The 19,441-nt window shown below is 41.3% G+C and overlaps 2 protein-coding genes across 4 annotated transcripts in view; both read right to left on the reverse strand.

Moving 5' to 3' along the window:
* LOC137613257 (estrogen-related receptor gamma-like) overlaps positions 1-7,046 on the reverse strand; it is a 28,734-nt gene extending 21,688 nt beyond the window's left edge. The window contains exon 1 of the mRNA XM_068342313.1: positions 6,883-7,046. The gene's annotated coding sequence lies outside the window, so the exon portion shown is untranslated. The remainder of the gene's footprint in view (positions 1-6,882) is intronic.
* Positions 7,047-10,131: 3,085 nt separating this feature from the next.
* On the reverse strand, positions 10,132-19,269 carry gpatch2 (G patch domain containing 2). Of its 3 annotated transcripts, none has more exons than XM_068341778.1 (10): positions 19,118-19,269; positions 18,023-18,266; positions 16,736-17,283; positions 16,355-16,419; positions 16,080-16,277; positions 15,202-15,322; positions 14,713-14,752; positions 14,489-14,553; positions 14,201-14,289; positions 10,132-11,589 (listed from the first exon to the last, which is right to left on the reverse strand). In XM_068341778.1, the coding sequence occupies exons 1-10, from the start codon at positions 19,165-19,167 to the stop codon at positions 11,420-11,422; spliced, it is 1,590 nt and encodes a 529-aa protein (XP_068197879.1). In that variant the 5' UTR covers positions 19,168-19,269; the 3' UTR covers positions 10,132-11,419. The 3 variants fall into 3 exon arrangements, with proteins under 3 accessions (XP_068197879.1, XP_068197878.1, XP_068197880.1); XM_068341777.1 differs by having other exon boundaries at positions 16,733-17,283; XM_068341779.1 differs by having other exon boundaries at positions 16,733-17,283; positions 18,518-19,255.
* Positions 19,270-19,441: the final 172 nt, after the last annotated feature.

Genomic DNA, 19,441 nt, shown 5'->3' on the forward strand with positions numbered 1-19,441 from the left:
ACACACACACGCACGCACGCACGCACGCACGCACGCACGCACGCACGCACGCACACACACACACACACACACACACACACTTACATTTATCCTAACCAAATGAACAAAACCATATTTTTTAGGCCTCAAAAGTTTTTCAAGTCACAAAACAACCACATCTGTGTGAATTTAAGATCTATGCAGTGCATTTAATCACAATGGTCATGGCTGGAGGACAGTAATTCATCTCATCAGCACAGTAATGAATAGTGTCATTTCTCCAGTGAGAGTATGGTCAGAGTGTGCAGACGAGGATCAGATGAGTCTTACTCAACCTGTTGTAACTACGTCCTAATCCACTTAAAAGACTGACAGACACGCAAGCACGTGACAACAGCTATCCTTCTGACGCAGACATAAGAATCCTGTGGAGACGCACAGAAGTGAATGAAGCATTCTACATCTGAGTATAGCAAATACAATGGAGTGGATTTGTTTGACATTTTTCAATGTATTTTCCTGCCCAATCAGTAAAGCTAGAAAAAAGAGTTTGAAAAAACACTTTGTCTTTGATAGTGTAGTGACAGAAAGTTGTTATTTCCAGTCTGTTATCCAATAATATTAAAGCATCAAAAATGGCCATGTGTTAAGGAGAGTGTAGAAGTATAAAACTCTGAATTTGTGAACTTTCCTCATCTTCCTCAGCTCTGCCGTCTCTTCCTCACCCGTCACAGTGACGCTGTGCTCGTGGTCGGATTTGACCCCCGCCGAAACCAATCTGTACAGGAATGAAATCACCTGCGCAAATCTGTGGCTCAGATAAAGGCCAGACAGCAGACTGCATAGAGTGGGCCTTATCTCATTATGTACCACATAAAACAGTTCGGCGGCAAAGCGACACACTGCATTAAAGCCGCCACATGCACAGACACACTTCATGTGTAAACAAACACATAAGCACAAGCACATGCAAACACAATGGTGAGAGTGCATACCAAAACCCATAAAAGATAAAGAGAGTGTGATTTCTGATGGTAGATAATTTTATCTCAACCATAAAATACAAAAAAGCCAGACACTGAGTGCTGCTATCGAATCAGATCTCCTCAAGTTAATGTATCACATAAAATATTATCTTTACTGAGAAATTATCTTTTATAAACCATTTAGGAAACTGGATGTTGACGTTAAGGCCAAGTCGCTCTTATCTCTCAGGGGCTTTTAGTTTGGCAGCTGCCGTCAATGGCTTCTTTATTTGCTCAAACAAAGTTGAGGTGTTTTTTTTTTCCACATATTCTTACAAAAGCCGAGCGCAGAGATTAACAACATTATCGATGGCTGTTGTTTTCTTTGGCACCAGTTGAGGGGACTTGAGACACACCACAACAATAGCGAGGCACACTTGAGTTAGGCCACAGTGGCGTCAAGTGTAACACCTGAAGGACAGAACACTCTGGACGAGTTTGTTCTCTCTGATAATTTCCTCTTTACTGTGTATCGCAATGAAAAGCTTTTTGTTCCACATTGTTGAAGTTCTGTGCAGAAAATGATAGAATTCAAGGTAGGCCAGTGTAAATATAAGGACTGTAGACTGAAAAGTAGCACCCATTGAACTTAATCAGTTGACTGAAGTTATCATTAAAAAGCTTCGGTTAAATTTAGATTAACAATGATGATTATTTACATGTTAAATAATGTTTTGCTTTTTCAGCCAGAGTCAGTTTGATTCAGGTTCAGTTCCATTCCGCTCAGAATCCAGTTGAAATATATCTGTAATTGTTGTTTTATTATAATAACTAGAATCTAAGACAAAATATATACAAAAACATATATTTACATAAATTTACAACTTTACATCCGTAAGTAGTACAAGTAAATGTGACCATAATGCATCCCTCATGTGTAAATGTAACTTACAACAATGACCTACATATGATTCAGTCACACAGAGGGATGCAGTAGAATTTAACTAAACACAACCTGGATAAACTGCAGCATACATGCAAGCGCTAACTCACATTGCTCTGAATGAAGTGATCTACATCACACCTTTCTCACTCATGCATTCACCACAGGAGGGAAGACAGAACATCTCCACAGACAGAGCCCCATTTGAATGATGCTGAATCGGCATCATCTCAGTTTCTCAGTGACAAGAAAACGCAGGACAGAAACAATAAAGACGTGTTTGAAATCAATTAAATGCATGATGCTTGTTCCATCTGTGAAGAGTGAGTTATTTTGGGGGTTTTTAAGCAAATTCAGTACACTTGGTGATCACAGTTGTGAAAAATACAATGAATGAATGGATGTCTTAGATTAAATAAAGGTTGGGAAAATACTTTTTAAAAAAACTTGTCAACAAAGAAAAAGGACAAAACCTCAAGTGATGACTGACAAGAAGGCTCAACAGATGAGACATGCAGACAAGCAAAACCCAGACATCATAAGAGATGGAAATGAGTGAAATGCAGCAAATGAAACTGAACATGCGCTAAAAATATAGATATTTTTAGACTGCTGAGGCTGAGCTCAATAGCTGCTCCGGACGCTGGCTGTAACAGAGCACCCAGCTGCCAGATAATGTCCCCACACACCAGATGCATTTTCCTCTGAAGAAAAAGAAAAGTACGGACGAAGCAGACACCCTCGTGTGTATGTGTGTGTGTGTGTGTGTGTGTGTGTGTGTGTGTGTGTGTGTGTGTGTGTGTGTGTGTGTGTGTGTGTGTGTGTGTGTGTGCATGTATGTGTTCACCCCTTTCTCCTAATCCCTCAACTCACAGCCACCAAATCTCAGCCTGCAGGGACAGCTGTCGGATTGACTCCCAAAACTGGACAGTCACCCTGCTACTCCAACCCCCACCACACACATTAACATCAGCCCACAGATCTAGTGAGTGTAATCTGCTTAGTTTATGCCTGACTCACAGTCATCCATCAATTACTGAGACAGAGAGAAAGACTATTGACACCGTGTGTAAACGCTTTTGTCTCGCTGCACACACTACCCATCACACACTTGAATGGTTTAGAGAACGAGGGAGGAGAAGTAAAAGTTGTGAAAGGTGAAAAGGAAAAATAAAAAGCACAAAAAGCAGAGCGATGCAGAAATGGAAGACGGCAGCTCGGTTCCTTGTGCACGCTTTACTGTTTGTCTTTAAATAGATGGACAGGAGGGGAAATAATACATGAAATGATAACTGACTGACAGATGAACAAAGCTGGAATAGGATCAGTATTGATCTCTTGTGCACTGTACAGGGATCAGAGGTCACACACATCCCAGACAGAAACCTTAGAAAGCCTCTGGGAGAAACTTAAAGCAATGTAACCATAGAAATGTCACTTAGAGCTGCTGGGGTCTGCTATCCTCAGAGGGTCAGCGGTCCTCAAATGGCTCTCACTTATCAGGAGATCCTGCAGTCCCGCTGGGGAGGAAGTGAGGCACTGATGGAAAACATATACATGCAGAAGCTAGAGTTTCATCAGGTCTGATTTGGAATCGTTATTATGTGAATTTTAGACAATATACACAGAAGGGAAACTGTAGAAATGCAGGCTTTCACAATTAATAACTCAGGGACTGGAGTGCCCCCTAGTGGACACATTTCTCTGACACTCAGCAGGTTTTTTCCTTAAACATAGTAAATGTGGTAAAGACTGATTATTTAAAACACTGTTCTCTACATGTAATTCTAATGGCCTAGCTTCGTGCATGCTCGCCGTTGACTGTGTTTAACCATTTCCCCTGTCCAGTAATCAAGGTTGTTGTTGTTTTTTTGTGGTTTTTTTTTTTTTTTTTTTTCTCTCTGGTTGATCTGGAGATTTTTAGGATGATTATGTAACCGAGGCTGTCGTTCACATAATGTGAATTACTACAACACAGTCTCTACGTATTCTCTACTGTCAGTGCTGGATTAAGTGATCATCGTCGAGACACCAGCATATCTTCACATGGTATCGTCGGATCACCTATCAGTTTTGCAATGTTTTTGAAATAGAAGAAGGAACACGGAAACATGTCCTGGCTTTGTGTGAACGGTGCCCTTGAGTTTCAGGCCTTCTTGTGTGTCCTCCTTTCTTTGCCTTTGGGATCCAGGTCCAGCAACACCTTCCCATTGCTCAACACCTTCTCTGGTCCATGTTTATCACGTACTTGTTTGATTATGTTGCGATTCTGGTTCTCTATAATCTAACATTGCAGTTGTTCCTGTTTCCACCATGACATAAAATCTTAGACAAGACTGTTCATTTCGACAGAGGGATCGCCCTGCTTTGTTCTCCATAGGTCTACTTTGCAGTGGTGGAATTCAACTGAGTATATCACATACTTTAGTCTGATGATGGTACTTGTAATTTTCCCTGCTTTGGACTTTTGCAGCACCGTATTGCGCTCCACCACTTATATCAGACTGCAGCTGCAAGTTGCTTTGCATATAAATAAGTGTTAGATGAAAGCAACTCCTTTGGCTTATGCTGTTTTTGCAAAAAATAAAGAAAAATTAGTGAAAAGAGGAGGCCCCTAGCATTAATTTAGAAATCTATGTTTCATAACAGTTTTAACAGTACCGCTAAATCCCTCTAAACTTGTCTGATGGTCTGATTTATTGGGTGTTTGAAACCAAAGGAAGTGAACCTACACAACATTACATGGAGGTTTCTACGCTCCAGCTCTATTAGGCTTTACTGAACAAGTGTGGAGCTAACAGTTAATGTTAACATGCTCACAATAACAATAACCTCATGCAGATGTTGAACAAATATAATGCTGACCATGTTGACTGTTATAGTTTAGAATTTTAGTGTGCTAGCACTTTCTGACTATTCCTGAATGCGATCTCCAGCTGAGGATAAGTCAGCTTGACGGGTATTCAGTCATAAACCTGAGAACTGGACAAAATTCAGATGTTTAAAAGTTCATAAATCAGCCAAGTCATTACAATTGATCCTTGGAGGATCGTTAATGTCTGAACCAGAAGTCTTGACAGTCCATCACATAGTTGCTGAGATATTTCCATGGGAAGGAGGTGGTGAACTAGACCATCATCATCATCATCATCATCATCATCATCATCATCATCGCTACCATAATCTGGACTGCCGCCAGCCTGGCTAAAAACTGATCATAATGTTTCTAAACTACAGATGCGACTTCTGACAAAAATCCTTTACTTCTTAGGATTATAATGAAATTCTATGTATTTATAAACATATAATATGATACCTTTTGGTACTTTTATTCAGTGATGAAGTTCCTTCGCCACTGCTACTTTTGTGATTTTGATTTAAATACAGCAGAAAGAATTTGAAAAAAAAAGTACTTTACGCAGAGATGTTTTCATCACATTTTTTTTTTAACATTAACCCTCCCACACACACACACACACACGCACACCTGGTTCCCAGACCTGTCGTAGGCGAGGCGCCGCCGATGTGGGCCCAACACAGAATCCTGGGAGTCAGCACCATACACCTACTGCTGATGTCAGGAACTATTATACACAGTTTCACATAAACACACACTCAGATGAAACAGCACGCAGTCTATCTCATCATATCACTTTTATCTCCACAGGTGGCAAATTTAGCCCTCTGGCCCGCTGTCAGCACGTCTACTGTAAACAAATCAACACCGACATACACAAAGACTAAAGCAGCTATCCTGTCACGTCAGTTGAAAACGGTCTACCACAGCTTTATGTACGTTTCCCTCCAGCTTTCTTTCCCTTTCTACCCATCCATAACGCTCTCTGTCAGCAGCTCCACAGGTGAGCCAGTCTCAGCACATGATGCTGTCTACAACCACAGAGTTACTGCCAAAACTTGTCTTTCTGTCTGTGATTGCCTCACCTCATTCCCTCCTTCATCTAATCCCTCACACTGTGCTGCCACACTTTCCTGCTGCCTACAACTCCCTCCTGTCCTTCCTCATTTGATCACAAAGATACACCCAGGGGCACTGCTGGGGGCTTCCTCATGTCTGGCAGAATGTAACACCAGACCCATTCCCTCATGACTCCAACCTCCCCTCAAGTCTGCCCCGCCAAACCCTTCCCGTCGACTTCAGGGTCGTCTCGTTGTGACCCTGCCTCCCAGTCGCCGCTTGCAGCCTGTTAGTCTGCTCAGCACAGTCCACTGATTCCTGGCCGCGGCAAGGTACACCAGTCAAAATGTAATTTTCTGCAAGATTACACATGATAATGGGTCGCTTTGGAGGGTCGCCCTAAATGATGACTTCCAATTACAGATGCATAACTATCGATCTGTCAGCGGGAATAGGAGGAAATCAGAAAAAGGATGAGAAATAGTTGTAGAGATGTACAGTAATGTAACATTTACAACACGCACACACACACACGCACAAACGCACACACACAAAGACAGTGGACTCTGCTGCAGACAAACTGCATAGCCGAATAACCGCTGAACTGCTCACAAAGTCTTTCACTGGGTGAAAGCAAGTATTGATGGGAACCAATAAAAAGACTGAAAGATGAGTTCACCTGGGAGCAGAGTAGACTTTCACCTGGCCACACACCCACACACACACCCACACACACACACACACACACACACACACACACACACACACACACACACACACACACACACACACACACACACACACACACACACACACACACACACACACACACACACACACACACACACACACACACACACACACACACACACACACACACACACACACACACACACACACACACACACACACACACATACACACAGACACACACATTATACGCACCCCTATCTAGATTCAAATAACACACCGGACTGTTTCCAAGCAGACAACACAAAAAACAATTTGCTGCCATCAAAACAATGCTATGTCTAGTTGTACTTACTGGCTGGTCTTATTGCTGCCTGCTCAATACTCACTATCAGGTTCATCCACTGGCTGGATGGCTGGTTCTCCGCTCTACAGCTGCAGTCAGTCAGTCAGTCTCAAGGACAAACGCTCCGGCTCTCCTCGCCTCCGGTCTCCGGAGCTCAGTGATGCAGCAGCACACGCACACAAACACACAAACGCACATACACACATTCCCCCACTCCCTCTCCCACCCCTCTCTGACCCAGTGCTGAGTTTACCTGCCAACCTGCTCCTGCATTCCCATAGATACAGAGGAGGGATTTCTATCGCAGCCTTGAAAATATGGGAGAGAGAGGAAGAGCAAGAAGGGAGGGAGATGGGGAGAGCATCATATTTCAGGGATGTCGAGTCAGCATGTGAATGTGATGCGCGTGTTGATAGAGTTGGAAGGGTACGGTCGGAAGAGAAGTTAGGGATATAAGTTTTCTTCATTGACAATTCATGCATGTGACATCTAAGAAACACCCAGAGTGGAAAGTTCTGGATAGTGTTTGCCTGGTTGTCAAGGTTCTAGTGAAAGATATTAAATTTGATTGGACTTAAATAATTACAACAGGTTTTCTGTCATGACTGGATTTTAATTATCATAGATACCTTTTTTTTTATCATTGTAAGTTTGTTAGTTCTCTAAAGTTGGAGCGGAAACACAGAAATTTTCCTCCCCCCCATTTTTGCAAAGGGGTTCTTTTTCTCATTTTACTTGAGCTGGATTTTGTTAGTGTGTTTTGTTTTGCTTGGATATTTAACTTAAAAAAAGAAAAGTTGATTGTGCAACCAACCAATTTGGTTTATTGAGAAGCAGTATAAGTTGTACTTACATTATGACTATTTTATTTTATTGTTTAGTTGGACAGTGTCAATATCATGTCATCATCCTTTTTCATATACCACAACTCTCAAAAACTATTCTATGATCTGTTGATACTGGTACATGTTGGCCAATAAGAAAAAAGGTATATTACAGTAAAGAAAAACTTTATAAACAATGGATGTTATTTAGAATGTGTCTTTCATTTATCTGTTTATCACATTCTTCAGCTGGAAAGTGATCAAAACATTCTCCAACAATAATTTAATGTGTGCAATATTTTTCATTTTCTATTACTGTGAGGTGGTCATCATTTGTTAACTCTTCACCCAGTGAATAGTGCATACTCTTATGATGTCATCATAATGACATCACTTAATTTATGATTTGCCTCATGCCAAATAACATGATATTACTTAATTGAAACTGGAATCCTGCTGCTGGCATTCAGAATCATGCATTTGTCACCAGCGGTTTCTCCACCCGTCCGTTATCACACTGACTCAATAAATAAATGTCCCAGATCTGGATCATGATCACTTCCTGGATTGACTCACACATAGTGGTTCTTCATCATGAGCTGTCCATGCCTTGTCATTTTTATTTTGACTGGCTAACAGCCACGTCCATGCCCAGAACCTCAACATTTAATCAGGTCTTCCTTGGCCCAAGATTTACCACTACACAAAAATTAATCAAAACACATCTGCAGTTTTCAGCAATATCTTGCAATCAAATATGGGCAATCATATTGGTTGAGAAGCAAACTGTTGGTGCGACCTGAGGAGTTGTAACGACACACAGACTGAATCTTGTGGGGCGGCAGCGGCTCAGTCCACTGGGTCTTGGGCTGGGGACTGGAAGGTGGCCGGCTCAAGATGCATGTCGGGCGAAAAATTTTGAACTGGTAGTAGAGAGGTGCCAGTTCACCTCCTGAGCACTGCCGAGATGCCCCTGAGCCAGGCACCATCCCTTTCAAAAGTGGCTCATTGGGGCACACCACGAGGGAGCTGCCCGCCAACCTAACTCTCATCATCATTTGGTGTGTGTGTGTGTGTGTGTGTGTGTGCATTCTGGCCTGTACCATATATGTATGCATGTGCAATGATTGCTAACAAGAGTGGAAATATAATTTCCCCTACATGGGACTAATACAGCAATCTTTAATTTTTTATCTTTTAAAATATAAAAACTATGGAAAACTAATTTGAGAAAAAGAAAAATTCTTATCAGATTTCTGATTTCAAAAGTCTGAAGTAATGAGTGTTTTGGTTTTTCAAAATAAAGGGAAAATGGACTTCAGTCTACGAAATTCCGACTTTATTACTCAAGGTTCTGAATTTAATCTAATAATTTAGAAAATTCATGTTGTCTAGTCCTTTTCTGTAGAAGAGTGCACATTGTTTAAGCCATGAATCTTCTTCAGCTGTAGTTGTAGCAAATTCATTCATGGAGAGAGAACCCCTCCTCCAATGACAGATGTTTCAGTGGGTCTTTGGCAAATTCTTCATGTAGAAGGTAGCTGACGACGTTCTTGAAAATCAGTTTTTAGGTCTCAACCAGCATTACATGCATTTGTATTTCCTGGCCAACAGGCTATTTAGTGCACTAAAAGAATGCGATAATGTCCAGAACCCGAGTATGAAATTAGACAAGCATGAATGGGTTTACTACTCATGGCTAAATATTTGGTACATTTTTATCTAGTCCAGCTATGCAAATACATAAAACATGCCGAGGAAAAATACTTTCTCGAGTTGCTCCCTGATCTTCAAAAGGCTGAACCCTTTGAAGTAAAACCAAAGTTACGACTTATTTTGATGCTTATCTTCCACTAAATAAAATTACATTTTTGCTGCTACGGAGTTTCAGCAGCGATTTGAAGGTACTGGACTCCACATGGTGCTGTCTGCACACCTAATCACAAAGCTCTGGATCACTAGTGTTTTAAACAGGATTAAAGAAAAACTACCGGCTGGACTTTCATGAAGCTCTTGGAGTGTTTGGCACACAGAAAGGAAAACCCATTAAAATGCTCGACCTGAAAAAAAAAAAGGTTCCTATTTTGTAATTTCTTAGGAATATTGGGAAACTGGGTGCAAGAGTGAGGCATTTTCCAAGAAGGAAATAACATAATTCTGGGATGATCTGGATTGTGAAATCAGAAAAATAAATACACCAATGTCATTCCATACTCTAGGGCTGTCTCTTCAGGAATATTTGTTATTTTTTGTGTTATTTTGCAAAAACTCTTGTAAAACACATGACATTTAATTTGTCTGAGGAACCACAGGTAAAGGACACCTAGTTTACACCGTATCTGATGTTAATATTTATGAAATTGATGGCTTGTCACTTTTCCCATTAAGCCTCGTGAAGTACAAGCTCCTCCACCCATCTGGTAATCAGCAGTCACATCAGTCAAAGAAAACACAATTACAACACAACACCCTGCACATTCCTTTATTATTTTTTTCTAGACCTTAATATCTCTACCTGCTGTTCAAATTAGTTTAACATCTGTGTTCAGGACAGGCTATTGCTGCAAGTATGCTAGATTAGCATCAATTAAAACATAGAACAATACAATCAAGTCAAAACCAATGGTTCAGAAACTACCTTTTAAAATGAGAAACCTTCACCAATCTCTCTGCAGCGGGTTATTCTGTACTTCAGTCACAGGCATTTTTAAATTCTGCCTGATTAGACTAAGTTTTCATTCACTTTTAGTCCTGCAAAGAGCCTGAATCAGGCAGCGACAACACCTGAATATAAATGATACACCAAACCTCCTGTGACTGAAATACTCCTTTTTTTGAAATTCTGATCACAGTTAAACTCAATTAAGATTTTGTATTTCACAGGAATTTCCAATCCTGTATTTAAAGACCTGAAAATTTCACATAGCCAAATCATGAAATACCATCACTGGGCATTGCTGTGGCCAAAATCCTGCAACCTGAGGTCAAACTTATGACTGGATAAAATACCTCAACGTAACTGGAAACAGTTTTAGCAAACCGAACCCTCATCCATACATGCAGAAGCAGAGGTGCTAAAAGAAGGGGAAATGTTTTGATGATAAACATTTGCTTTTGAATGGATAAAAACATTGGGATGACTTCTTCCATTAAACGAACCATAAAAATGGACATCCATACAGAGCACCCTTCCTTCGGTCCATTAATAAAATTTATGTTACGGTTATGATTCCAAAATTCTTGTGCAACATCAGACAAAACTGGTAAGAAATATCTTACTATCCAACACCTTTGACCAAAATGAAGAGGAAAAAATAACCAACTTTTCATTTGCACACTTGATATATGGTCAGAATAGCAAGTGTTCTAGCCTATAATGATGGCATCTGAGGTAACGGGGCTGAGACAGAGTGCCACTTTGACACAGTCATCAATGTCTTATTTTCTCCAACATGGAGCTTCTTGCAAGGACATGTGTTGTATGTCTTTTCTGCAGCTCAGTTCATCTTCTCACTTTGTAGGAACAGTACGTGTGGACTTCTTGAAGATTCCCCAATATGGGAAAGTTCCTCTTTCAACAGAGGCTCCTCTGCCTCATTCCTTCCTTCTTAACACTCACATTCCTGGATCATTCTGCAGCTTTTCTTCTTCTTTTATTTATTGTTCAATGCACTGAGGAGTATTTTATCTCCCTCACCCCTTGCAGCTCTTGGGGCATCATTTCCCTGCCAGCTTCAGGATTCAGAAAGCAGGCATTCAGTTGAAACCTAGTCCTGTGCCTTTGGGCCTCTGTGTGGCACGGATGGGCTCCGTGATGCCCCTGCCCTCTGGGCCTAAGCCGGTCCCAGGGCTCCAGCCCATGCTCTGCAACATGCGGCTCCCCATGTTGGTGTCAGGGATGGGAGGTGCGTTCTCCGCGATCAATCCTGATTAAAAGAGAGGTCAAAATATTTTAAAACGACTTATGAACAATTTAGTTTACAAACAGCCTCTCGGAACCTGTTGGCCACTGTCTGTACAGAAAATCTACAATTGTTCTTCAAAACAGTTGTAATATGTGACCCCTCTTGTGAAATGTGACCCTTAAGGCAAGAGAATTTTAAAACATGCAAGTTCAATCCAAGTTCATTAATACAAACTTAGACATGATAAATGTAAATACAGTGAACCCTCGCTATAACACGGCTCACCTTAAGCTGCTTCACGGATTCTTTTAGTGAAGTTTTTTAATGCCATTTTTAACAATGCGTTCTGTTCTGCATCCTGATTGGCTAAGTGTTTGAACCACTAACTAGAGTGTGCATTCTTAATTTCACATTTCCGGGATCAAATCAGTATATAAAATTAAAAATAACAAATTAAATTTAAGGGACTGACCAACGTGAACAGTCTCCGCACCTCGTCTCTGTACAGCTTGCCAAATTTAAATTTGCAAATTTATTCCATGACAAAACCCCCAATGTCGAAGAAACGTTCTGCACCGACAAAAGCACGTGAGAACGTGCCCAAAAGGAAGAGAAAGATGCTAAAAATCGCAGAAAAGGTTAACCTTCTGGACATGCTGAAGGAAGTTAGAAGCTATGCAGCTGTCGGGCGCTATTATGGAATAAATGAATCTTCTGTTCGTTCCGTGAAGGAATAACATAAGGAGGACAGCAGCAATAAGTTTTAACAAGGATGCAAAAAGGGTTGTAACTGTCTGCAACAAGACCATTGTAAGGATGGAGTCTGCTTTAGCTTTGTGGATTAACGACTGCAGGAAAAAGAACATTCCACTGGATACCAACGTTATTCCCAAAAAAGCTAAAAAACTTTATGAAACCTTTGCTGACAGCGATGACATTCATGACAGCGAAGAAGAGGATTTCGGGCCATTGATGAGTGCTGATCATGCAGTAACAAGGCGATTTAATGCCAGCAAGGGCTGGTTTCTGAAATTTCAGAAACACTTTGGACTTAAAAATGTTCTTCTGCAAGTTCTTCTGCGAATACCACTGGAGCAGAGGTATACGTGAACAAAAAATTTACAGAGATCATCGAGGGAGGAGGATATAGCCTGAACAAGTTTTTAATATGGATGAGGCAGGTTTATTTTAGAAAAGAATGCCCTCTCGAACCTTTATCATGCAGGACGGTGACATAAGTGCGAGTCACACTGTGTCCAACCTCGTACTGACGATTAAAAATATTATTTTACAGTATTTCCAAAAACTACTACGGTTATTTGTTGAAAACATTTAAGTTTTTATTTTCTTTAAATGCTTGGGCCTGGAAACAGGTTTTGGTCTTTGATTTCATTGTAAACGTAGTTCAGTATTGTATAATAACTGTAAAAAATAAAGCGGACCGCTTCACGGATTTCACCTATCAGGGGTACTTTTTGGAACGTAACCCCCGCGATAAATGACGGTACACTAATAGACACACATCCTATCTTTTAAGACTATTTGTACTGAAAATATTTGTTCAGTCATCAACCACTGTAGTGCATCCACATCTGTCTCAGTCGTGATTCTGTCGTTGTAGAACTTCATGGTCCCATTAGAGACCAACCTGTTACCCTTTGTAATCCAGTCCTAATTTGTTTGAAGCTCAGGACAAAGCAGCTTTCTGGTTTTACTCACGCCTGTTGAATCCTGTATGGGTTCCTGCCAAATAGTCACGATGTGAATTTGGCAGGTCTTCACCACCACCCCGCTATGAGGTCAGACCCTTCTGTTCCTGATCTAGACACCTGAATCTGAAGCAGGCCTCAAATGTGCTTCATATTCACCGATTGTGATTATTTGGAAAACAAAAAAAGTCAGAAATCTTTAATACAAAAAAAAATTACAAATGGTTGCTTGTTCAGTAGCAGAATTAACCTTATGATTGCAGTTTAGTTTTGTTTTTTTTATCTTACATTTTCAACAAAAAAAGTCACATTTTCTGTTTTTAGGCAAAAGATTAGTCCAAAAATTATGGAGAAAAATCTTCAATAAACATGAGCAACTCACCTGTTTATAAGCATTCAAGGCTCAAACAATCTGAGAGGAAAGTACAAATAATGATCCCTAAAAAAGGAGGACCACTGATTATAACCCTATTAATCATATTAGGTGTTTATATATTTATATGTTTATCAGCTTTCACTGTGGTAAACAGAGTGGTTTGGGGCAGTGGGGGTGCACGAGTGTTACTCGCTAAGAGCTAATCCAGTATCTCTGCTCTGACAGAATGACTAGAAAGCTGACTCTTGTCCAACAAAGCTTATGAGGAAATGGGGTTAAGAGCTAACACAGGGTTTAACAGTGAGAGAGGGAGGGCGGTATGAAGGATCAAGGAACTCCCTTTCCTCAATTAATTCTTTTAAAAACGAGGAGTAAAATCCTTGCTTGTCATTCCAGTCCCTTTCTTTAACCAAAGAAAAAGAGCAAAGCAGACTGGTGAGCATTAACAAGAAAGGGTGGAAAGTGAGTGAGAACGTCAGAGCCAAAAATACAGTAAAAGGGGCAATTGGTCAAAATTGCCAGATGGTGTGAGGTGTGTGTCCAATACCTGAAGGGGCATTGGAGCCAAGGGGGGCTGCTTTTCGTCTCCGTTTGACATCCCCTGTGCACAGAGAGCCCAGGTGCCCGCTAGTCTGTCTGCAAAACCAGCCGAGTGAGACAAAAACAGTAGTGAATGAATTGTACCTCATATAAACTACAAAAATATTCTTATTCGTTTGAAAAACACCTTAAATGCTGTGAAACCAATGTAGTATAGAAACACTGGAACTAAAGGAAATGAAAGTGCGCTTTGGTCATAAATCACTAGTGTCTTTTATTAAACCGTTGTTCTCACCTGCTGGCTGTTTTCACTGAGCAGCTCCTCCGATGCCCTCTGTCTGATCGCGGGTCCCAATGCAACTGAAGTGGCAGCAGAGAAAAAAAACAAATGTTCATAATCAACTAGCTAGCGCATAAGTTAACACATAATCCCAAAGAACTAAGTTAAGATCAAATTCTTAATTTTACAATACGAAGCATTTGAATGGGAATGAAATGTGGTAAATAAATGAAGCTCACCTGACCGTGATCCCTCCGTGAACCTGGGCTAAACCAAGGCCTGTTGGAGATAAAGTGATGTCATTCCTGCACTTTCTCTTCTTTCTAAAAGTGAACTGTTATCTACTGCATATTAACTTTTACAAAAATCCAAAATTTTAAACTTTTTGTAAAACAACATTCCCTGTCTGGTCTTTCATGTAGATCAAATCATGTTAAATAGTATGGGTCTAACATATATTATATGCTGTGATGCATGTTGTTTAATCTTAGTGTAAAAAGTCTCTTATGGCGACTTTGGGGGTTTTTTTCTTTCACCTTTTTTCTGCAAAGCTATTTTCACACAAGACAATCTCAGAGTTCATTTTAGATAAAAACTCCATAGGGGTTGTGAATCTCCAGTCTTGACTTTTGGCAGTTCTATACAGTGTCTGATCATGTAAAATAAAATCCTATTCTACTAGCAATAATTATTAGATAAGAGAACACAGACAAAAGAAAGTGACTCACTCATGGGAGTCCTGGTTTTGTCTGCTCAGTCTGTCGTTAAAACCTTGGCTGGAGCTGCCCGGCAGACCCGCCTCTGATGCCTGCTGGTTTCCATGGAGACGACTCAGTCTGGCCTGGAACCCTGACAGGCATTGTAGGTTTGTTAGAAACTCAGAACATGATCACTGAGACTATAAATTTACTTTCACCGTGTTATCGCTAAAGTACAGCAGGGCACAAACAGTCCCATCACTCAGGACAGGGTAAAACAACGGTAAACACTGTTCAACAAATAAGTCAGTGAGAAAATTTCAGCACCAATTTTCTCAATGACTGATTGTGTGGACTGAATCTGCTTCAAATCCTGCTGGATTATTTTCTACTTCTGGCAACCACTGAAGATGAACTGTGTCCTGGGAGACAGAGATATTTAAGAGAATATTTTATCATATATATTTACCAACATGCCATTGTGTCATGGCCACCTTCATTGCTGCCTGTGTAACGTGCCTGCCTCCTACTGGTCATTAGTGGGACTACAACAAAATGATAAAAGGTGACAGCGTTTCCTTTGGTTCCCACAAACCTTATTATCACAGAGCAAAATCAAAACTATGAAATTCACACCTGCAAGACTAAACATTCAAAACATTTAATCCACAGAGAGATGAAGTTCTGCTGGGAAAAACTGAGTTTTGGGATTCATGCAGATGTTCTTTCCACCAATCTGACACTACTGCAGACCAGAAACAGCAACACCCCAATCTCAAATCCCCATTTTTCATGCTGCACTAGCTGAATTTTGTTACAAACCACCCCCAAAATGACTGATAGTACATCTACATTAAAATAATTATATTTTTGCTTTCCAGTTTGCTATCAATATGATTCCAGCCTACCTCTCTGAGCTCCTGGGCTCATGAGTGGGAAGGATCCAGTGAGAATGCTGTTGAAAACAGGATCAGCTAGGTCCAACTCCTCTGATCCGGTCTCCCTCTCCCACCAGGGAACCACTCCTGCTATCCCACAGGCACCTCCAGCCCCTGAACCAGAGGGCAGCTCACCTTCGTAGAACCAGTCACTCTGTTCGTCATCACCTGGGAAAAAACAGGACAGGAGTGTGACCCCTGGACTCATTTTTAAGCTACCACTGAATACACGTCTTTCTACGTACCTTGTCTCCCCTCATCATTGGTGTAAAGGCCTCCATCGCTGCTGTTACTGACACTGCTGGTCTCACTGAAAAGAGGATGGCAAGTTGTCACTTAGAATTACATTAATATAATATTTTTGAATATTATATATGTATACATACATATATCAAAAAAGGCTTGTTTGATATTCTGCCATTCGCTCTAGAATATTATTTTGGAATATTATATATATTACTTATTTTATATCTACATATATCAAAAAACTTTTGTTTAATATTCAGCCATTTGCTGTTCTTGTCTTACCTCAGGGCCTATGATTTTACATATGAATAAATATAACATAAAAATAGGAGTTGCAACTTCTGGGATCACAGAGGAAGGAAAGTCAAAACACTAACCACCTGTCACTCATGTCCTCATCTGAGCCTTTCTGCTCCTCCAACTCCATCTTGTCCTTGGAACCTTCTGTCGGAGAAGCAATGGTGTCCTCACTTTCCACCACCACCCCTTCATCTGCAGCATCCATTCCCAGCCTATGAGGGGCAAGTTTTCTTTTCTTCACCCTGTTCTTACCTCCCCCCACCCCTACGACTCCAACACCACAGAACTCCATGGCTCCTCTGCCCTCACTTGCACCCAGTCTATGTGGCCTGCCACCAATGCGTGCTTTGGGGACAGGTGGGGGCCCTAACATTGTAGCGGAGGGGGGTTCGGGTTCCACAGGAGGGTCTACAGCCATACGTTTGACCTTACGTCTCCTTCTAAGACTACGACTTCCCTCAGCAGACCCCAGGACACCTAAGTCGTCAGGCCAGAGAGGCCGCTTGCTTCGTCCCATGTCAGCTGATAGGGGAGTACGCCGTTTAGGTCCCAGCTGTTCGTCTGAATCGCTGTTGTCGCGGGCATGGTTATTGGCAGCAGAGACACCCCCTGTATTGGCACGGTAGTCCTGCAACAAATATCAGTATGGCAAATACCAGACTGTGACTCCAAAGCTAAATATAGAACCCAGAGGATGTTCATTAGATCAAAGTGCTAGAGTGACAAATCTAAACAGGATATTGTACTGAGGAGAAAGTAGATGCCGTCATACATTTCCAACATGTAGTGCCTATAGTGACTAGACTAGGATTTAATCAGCCTAGCAACGGCGTGAAACATTACCTATATACCTATAATTAAAATATGAGTTATGGGCGGCAGTGGCTCAGTACAGCAGACATCTCCCATCCATTGTCCAGACATCGGCGGTTCTATTCCCGCTCCCGCCAGACTTTTGACTGTGGGCTGACTGTGGGAGGTGTCAGCTCACCTCCCGGCCACTGCCGAGGCGCCCTTGAGCAAGGCGCCATCCCCTTACAAGTTGCTCAGTTGGGGCGCTACCTGAAGTGGCTGCCCTTCACTCTCTGCCTCCCCATATGCTGTGATGTGTTGTGATACTAACCGCTGTGATACTGTTGTGCTGTGATACTAACTGCATGCACACAGGCCCCTTGTGTGTTTCAGGGGCCTACACAAATACACTGTATATATCCTGCATGTAACACAAAAAATCATGTAAAAAAGAAAGTGAAAATAGTAATTTCCCCATAAAAGGTGATTAATAAAGTTCTGCTTCTTCTTCTTTTACTCATAATTTCCTGTGATTTAAATTAGAAAGTAGTTCTTTTACACATCTTTGCAGGTACCTTGTGTTCCTCCAAACTGGACTCCGAACCCTCACTGAGGTGTCCTGTCTCCCACGGAGGATGCGGGTTGTCCGATCGCCGTTTTCTACCTCTCCGCTTCCGAGCTTGCCTCTTCAGTAAACAACCCACGGCCAGTGCGTGGTCTCCTCCATCGCCGAACCCACCCCGCGCAGCTTGCTCAGAGCTCTCCTCCAGCGCTGACACCAGATCATGGACCAGCTCGTCCATCGTCCGGCGAAACTGCCTGTCGGATGGGAGAGTTGGGGATTCATTTCCTTACATGCCAGAATTTAAAATATCCCATCTGTTTAATTACAGCCATCAGCCGTGTATGCAAATCACGCAAGGCGCTCTTTAGCTACTTATGTTCATAACAGGCCGTAAAATACAGCCTACGTGTGTGTGTGTGTGTGTGTGTGTGTGTGTGTGTGTGTGTGTGTGTGTGTATGAGGGAATGATTTCTAAATTGGCATTGGAAGATAAAGGCCAACACACCTTAATTATCTCAACAGCCCTTAGCTCGTCCTTAACAAGCTAGCATAAGTATAGCTGAGACGATTAGCATGCAGCATGATGGTTATTATTAATTAGGTAAGCTATGCAAGTTTCAGACATTATTATTTACATTCTATTGATTAACTGATGAATATTTTCATAGAACTATTTCAGATGCAACGCCAGTCGGAACTTCTGTGTGATTTACGCGTCCAGAGGTCTCATTAAACCCAGAGATTAGGATGTTGTTTACAAACTTCTCTAAAATTGCTGTTACCGTTGCTGCGTGTTAGTTAGCTAGCCAGTTTTGGTTATTAGCTTCTTTGGCTAGCCTACATTTTACTTTCAAGTATCTTATTAAGCTGCAACTAATGCACAAATGTAAGAAGATATCACCAACTGCAGTTAAGCTTCTCTGCTTCAAATATTAGCGACTGTCGTTTGGGAATGTACAAAAAAACCTAATGATATTCAAAGTAGCCCTGCTGCTAGCCTGCTAACATAACTAGCTTTAACGCTAGCTCTGTAGCCAGCTGATTCCAGTAAGTGGAGTGGACGTGAACAATATGTTACGTCTCAGTGCTTCCAAAGACCACCTACCAGCCGGTAGCCGCTTTGCCGATGGTTTTTATATTAGCTGCACGGAACATTAAAACCGAAAATACGAGATACCTTTAGCCAGAAACAATGGACAAACATTTACACATTATAGACACCATCATGACACAAAAGCTAACATCCGCTAGCTGGATTAAAGGAGAACACAGTGAAAGCAGCAAGTTACTGTGCTGCCTTCCCGTGCGGCAGAAATTACACTTCTAATGTTGTGAAATAAGACCAAACTCTTACCGAACTGAACAAACCTGTTCGGTACAGAAAACTATATGTTTTATTAAAAATGTTTCATTATCAGAAACAAGATTT

The sequence above is a fragment of the Antennarius striatus genome, chromosome 19 (genome assembly GCF_040054535.1).
Source record: "Antennarius striatus isolate MH-2024 chromosome 19, ASM4005453v1, whole genome shotgun sequence".
NCBI lineage: Eukaryota > Metazoa > Chordata > Actinopteri > Lophiiformes > Antennariidae > Antennarius > Antennarius striatus.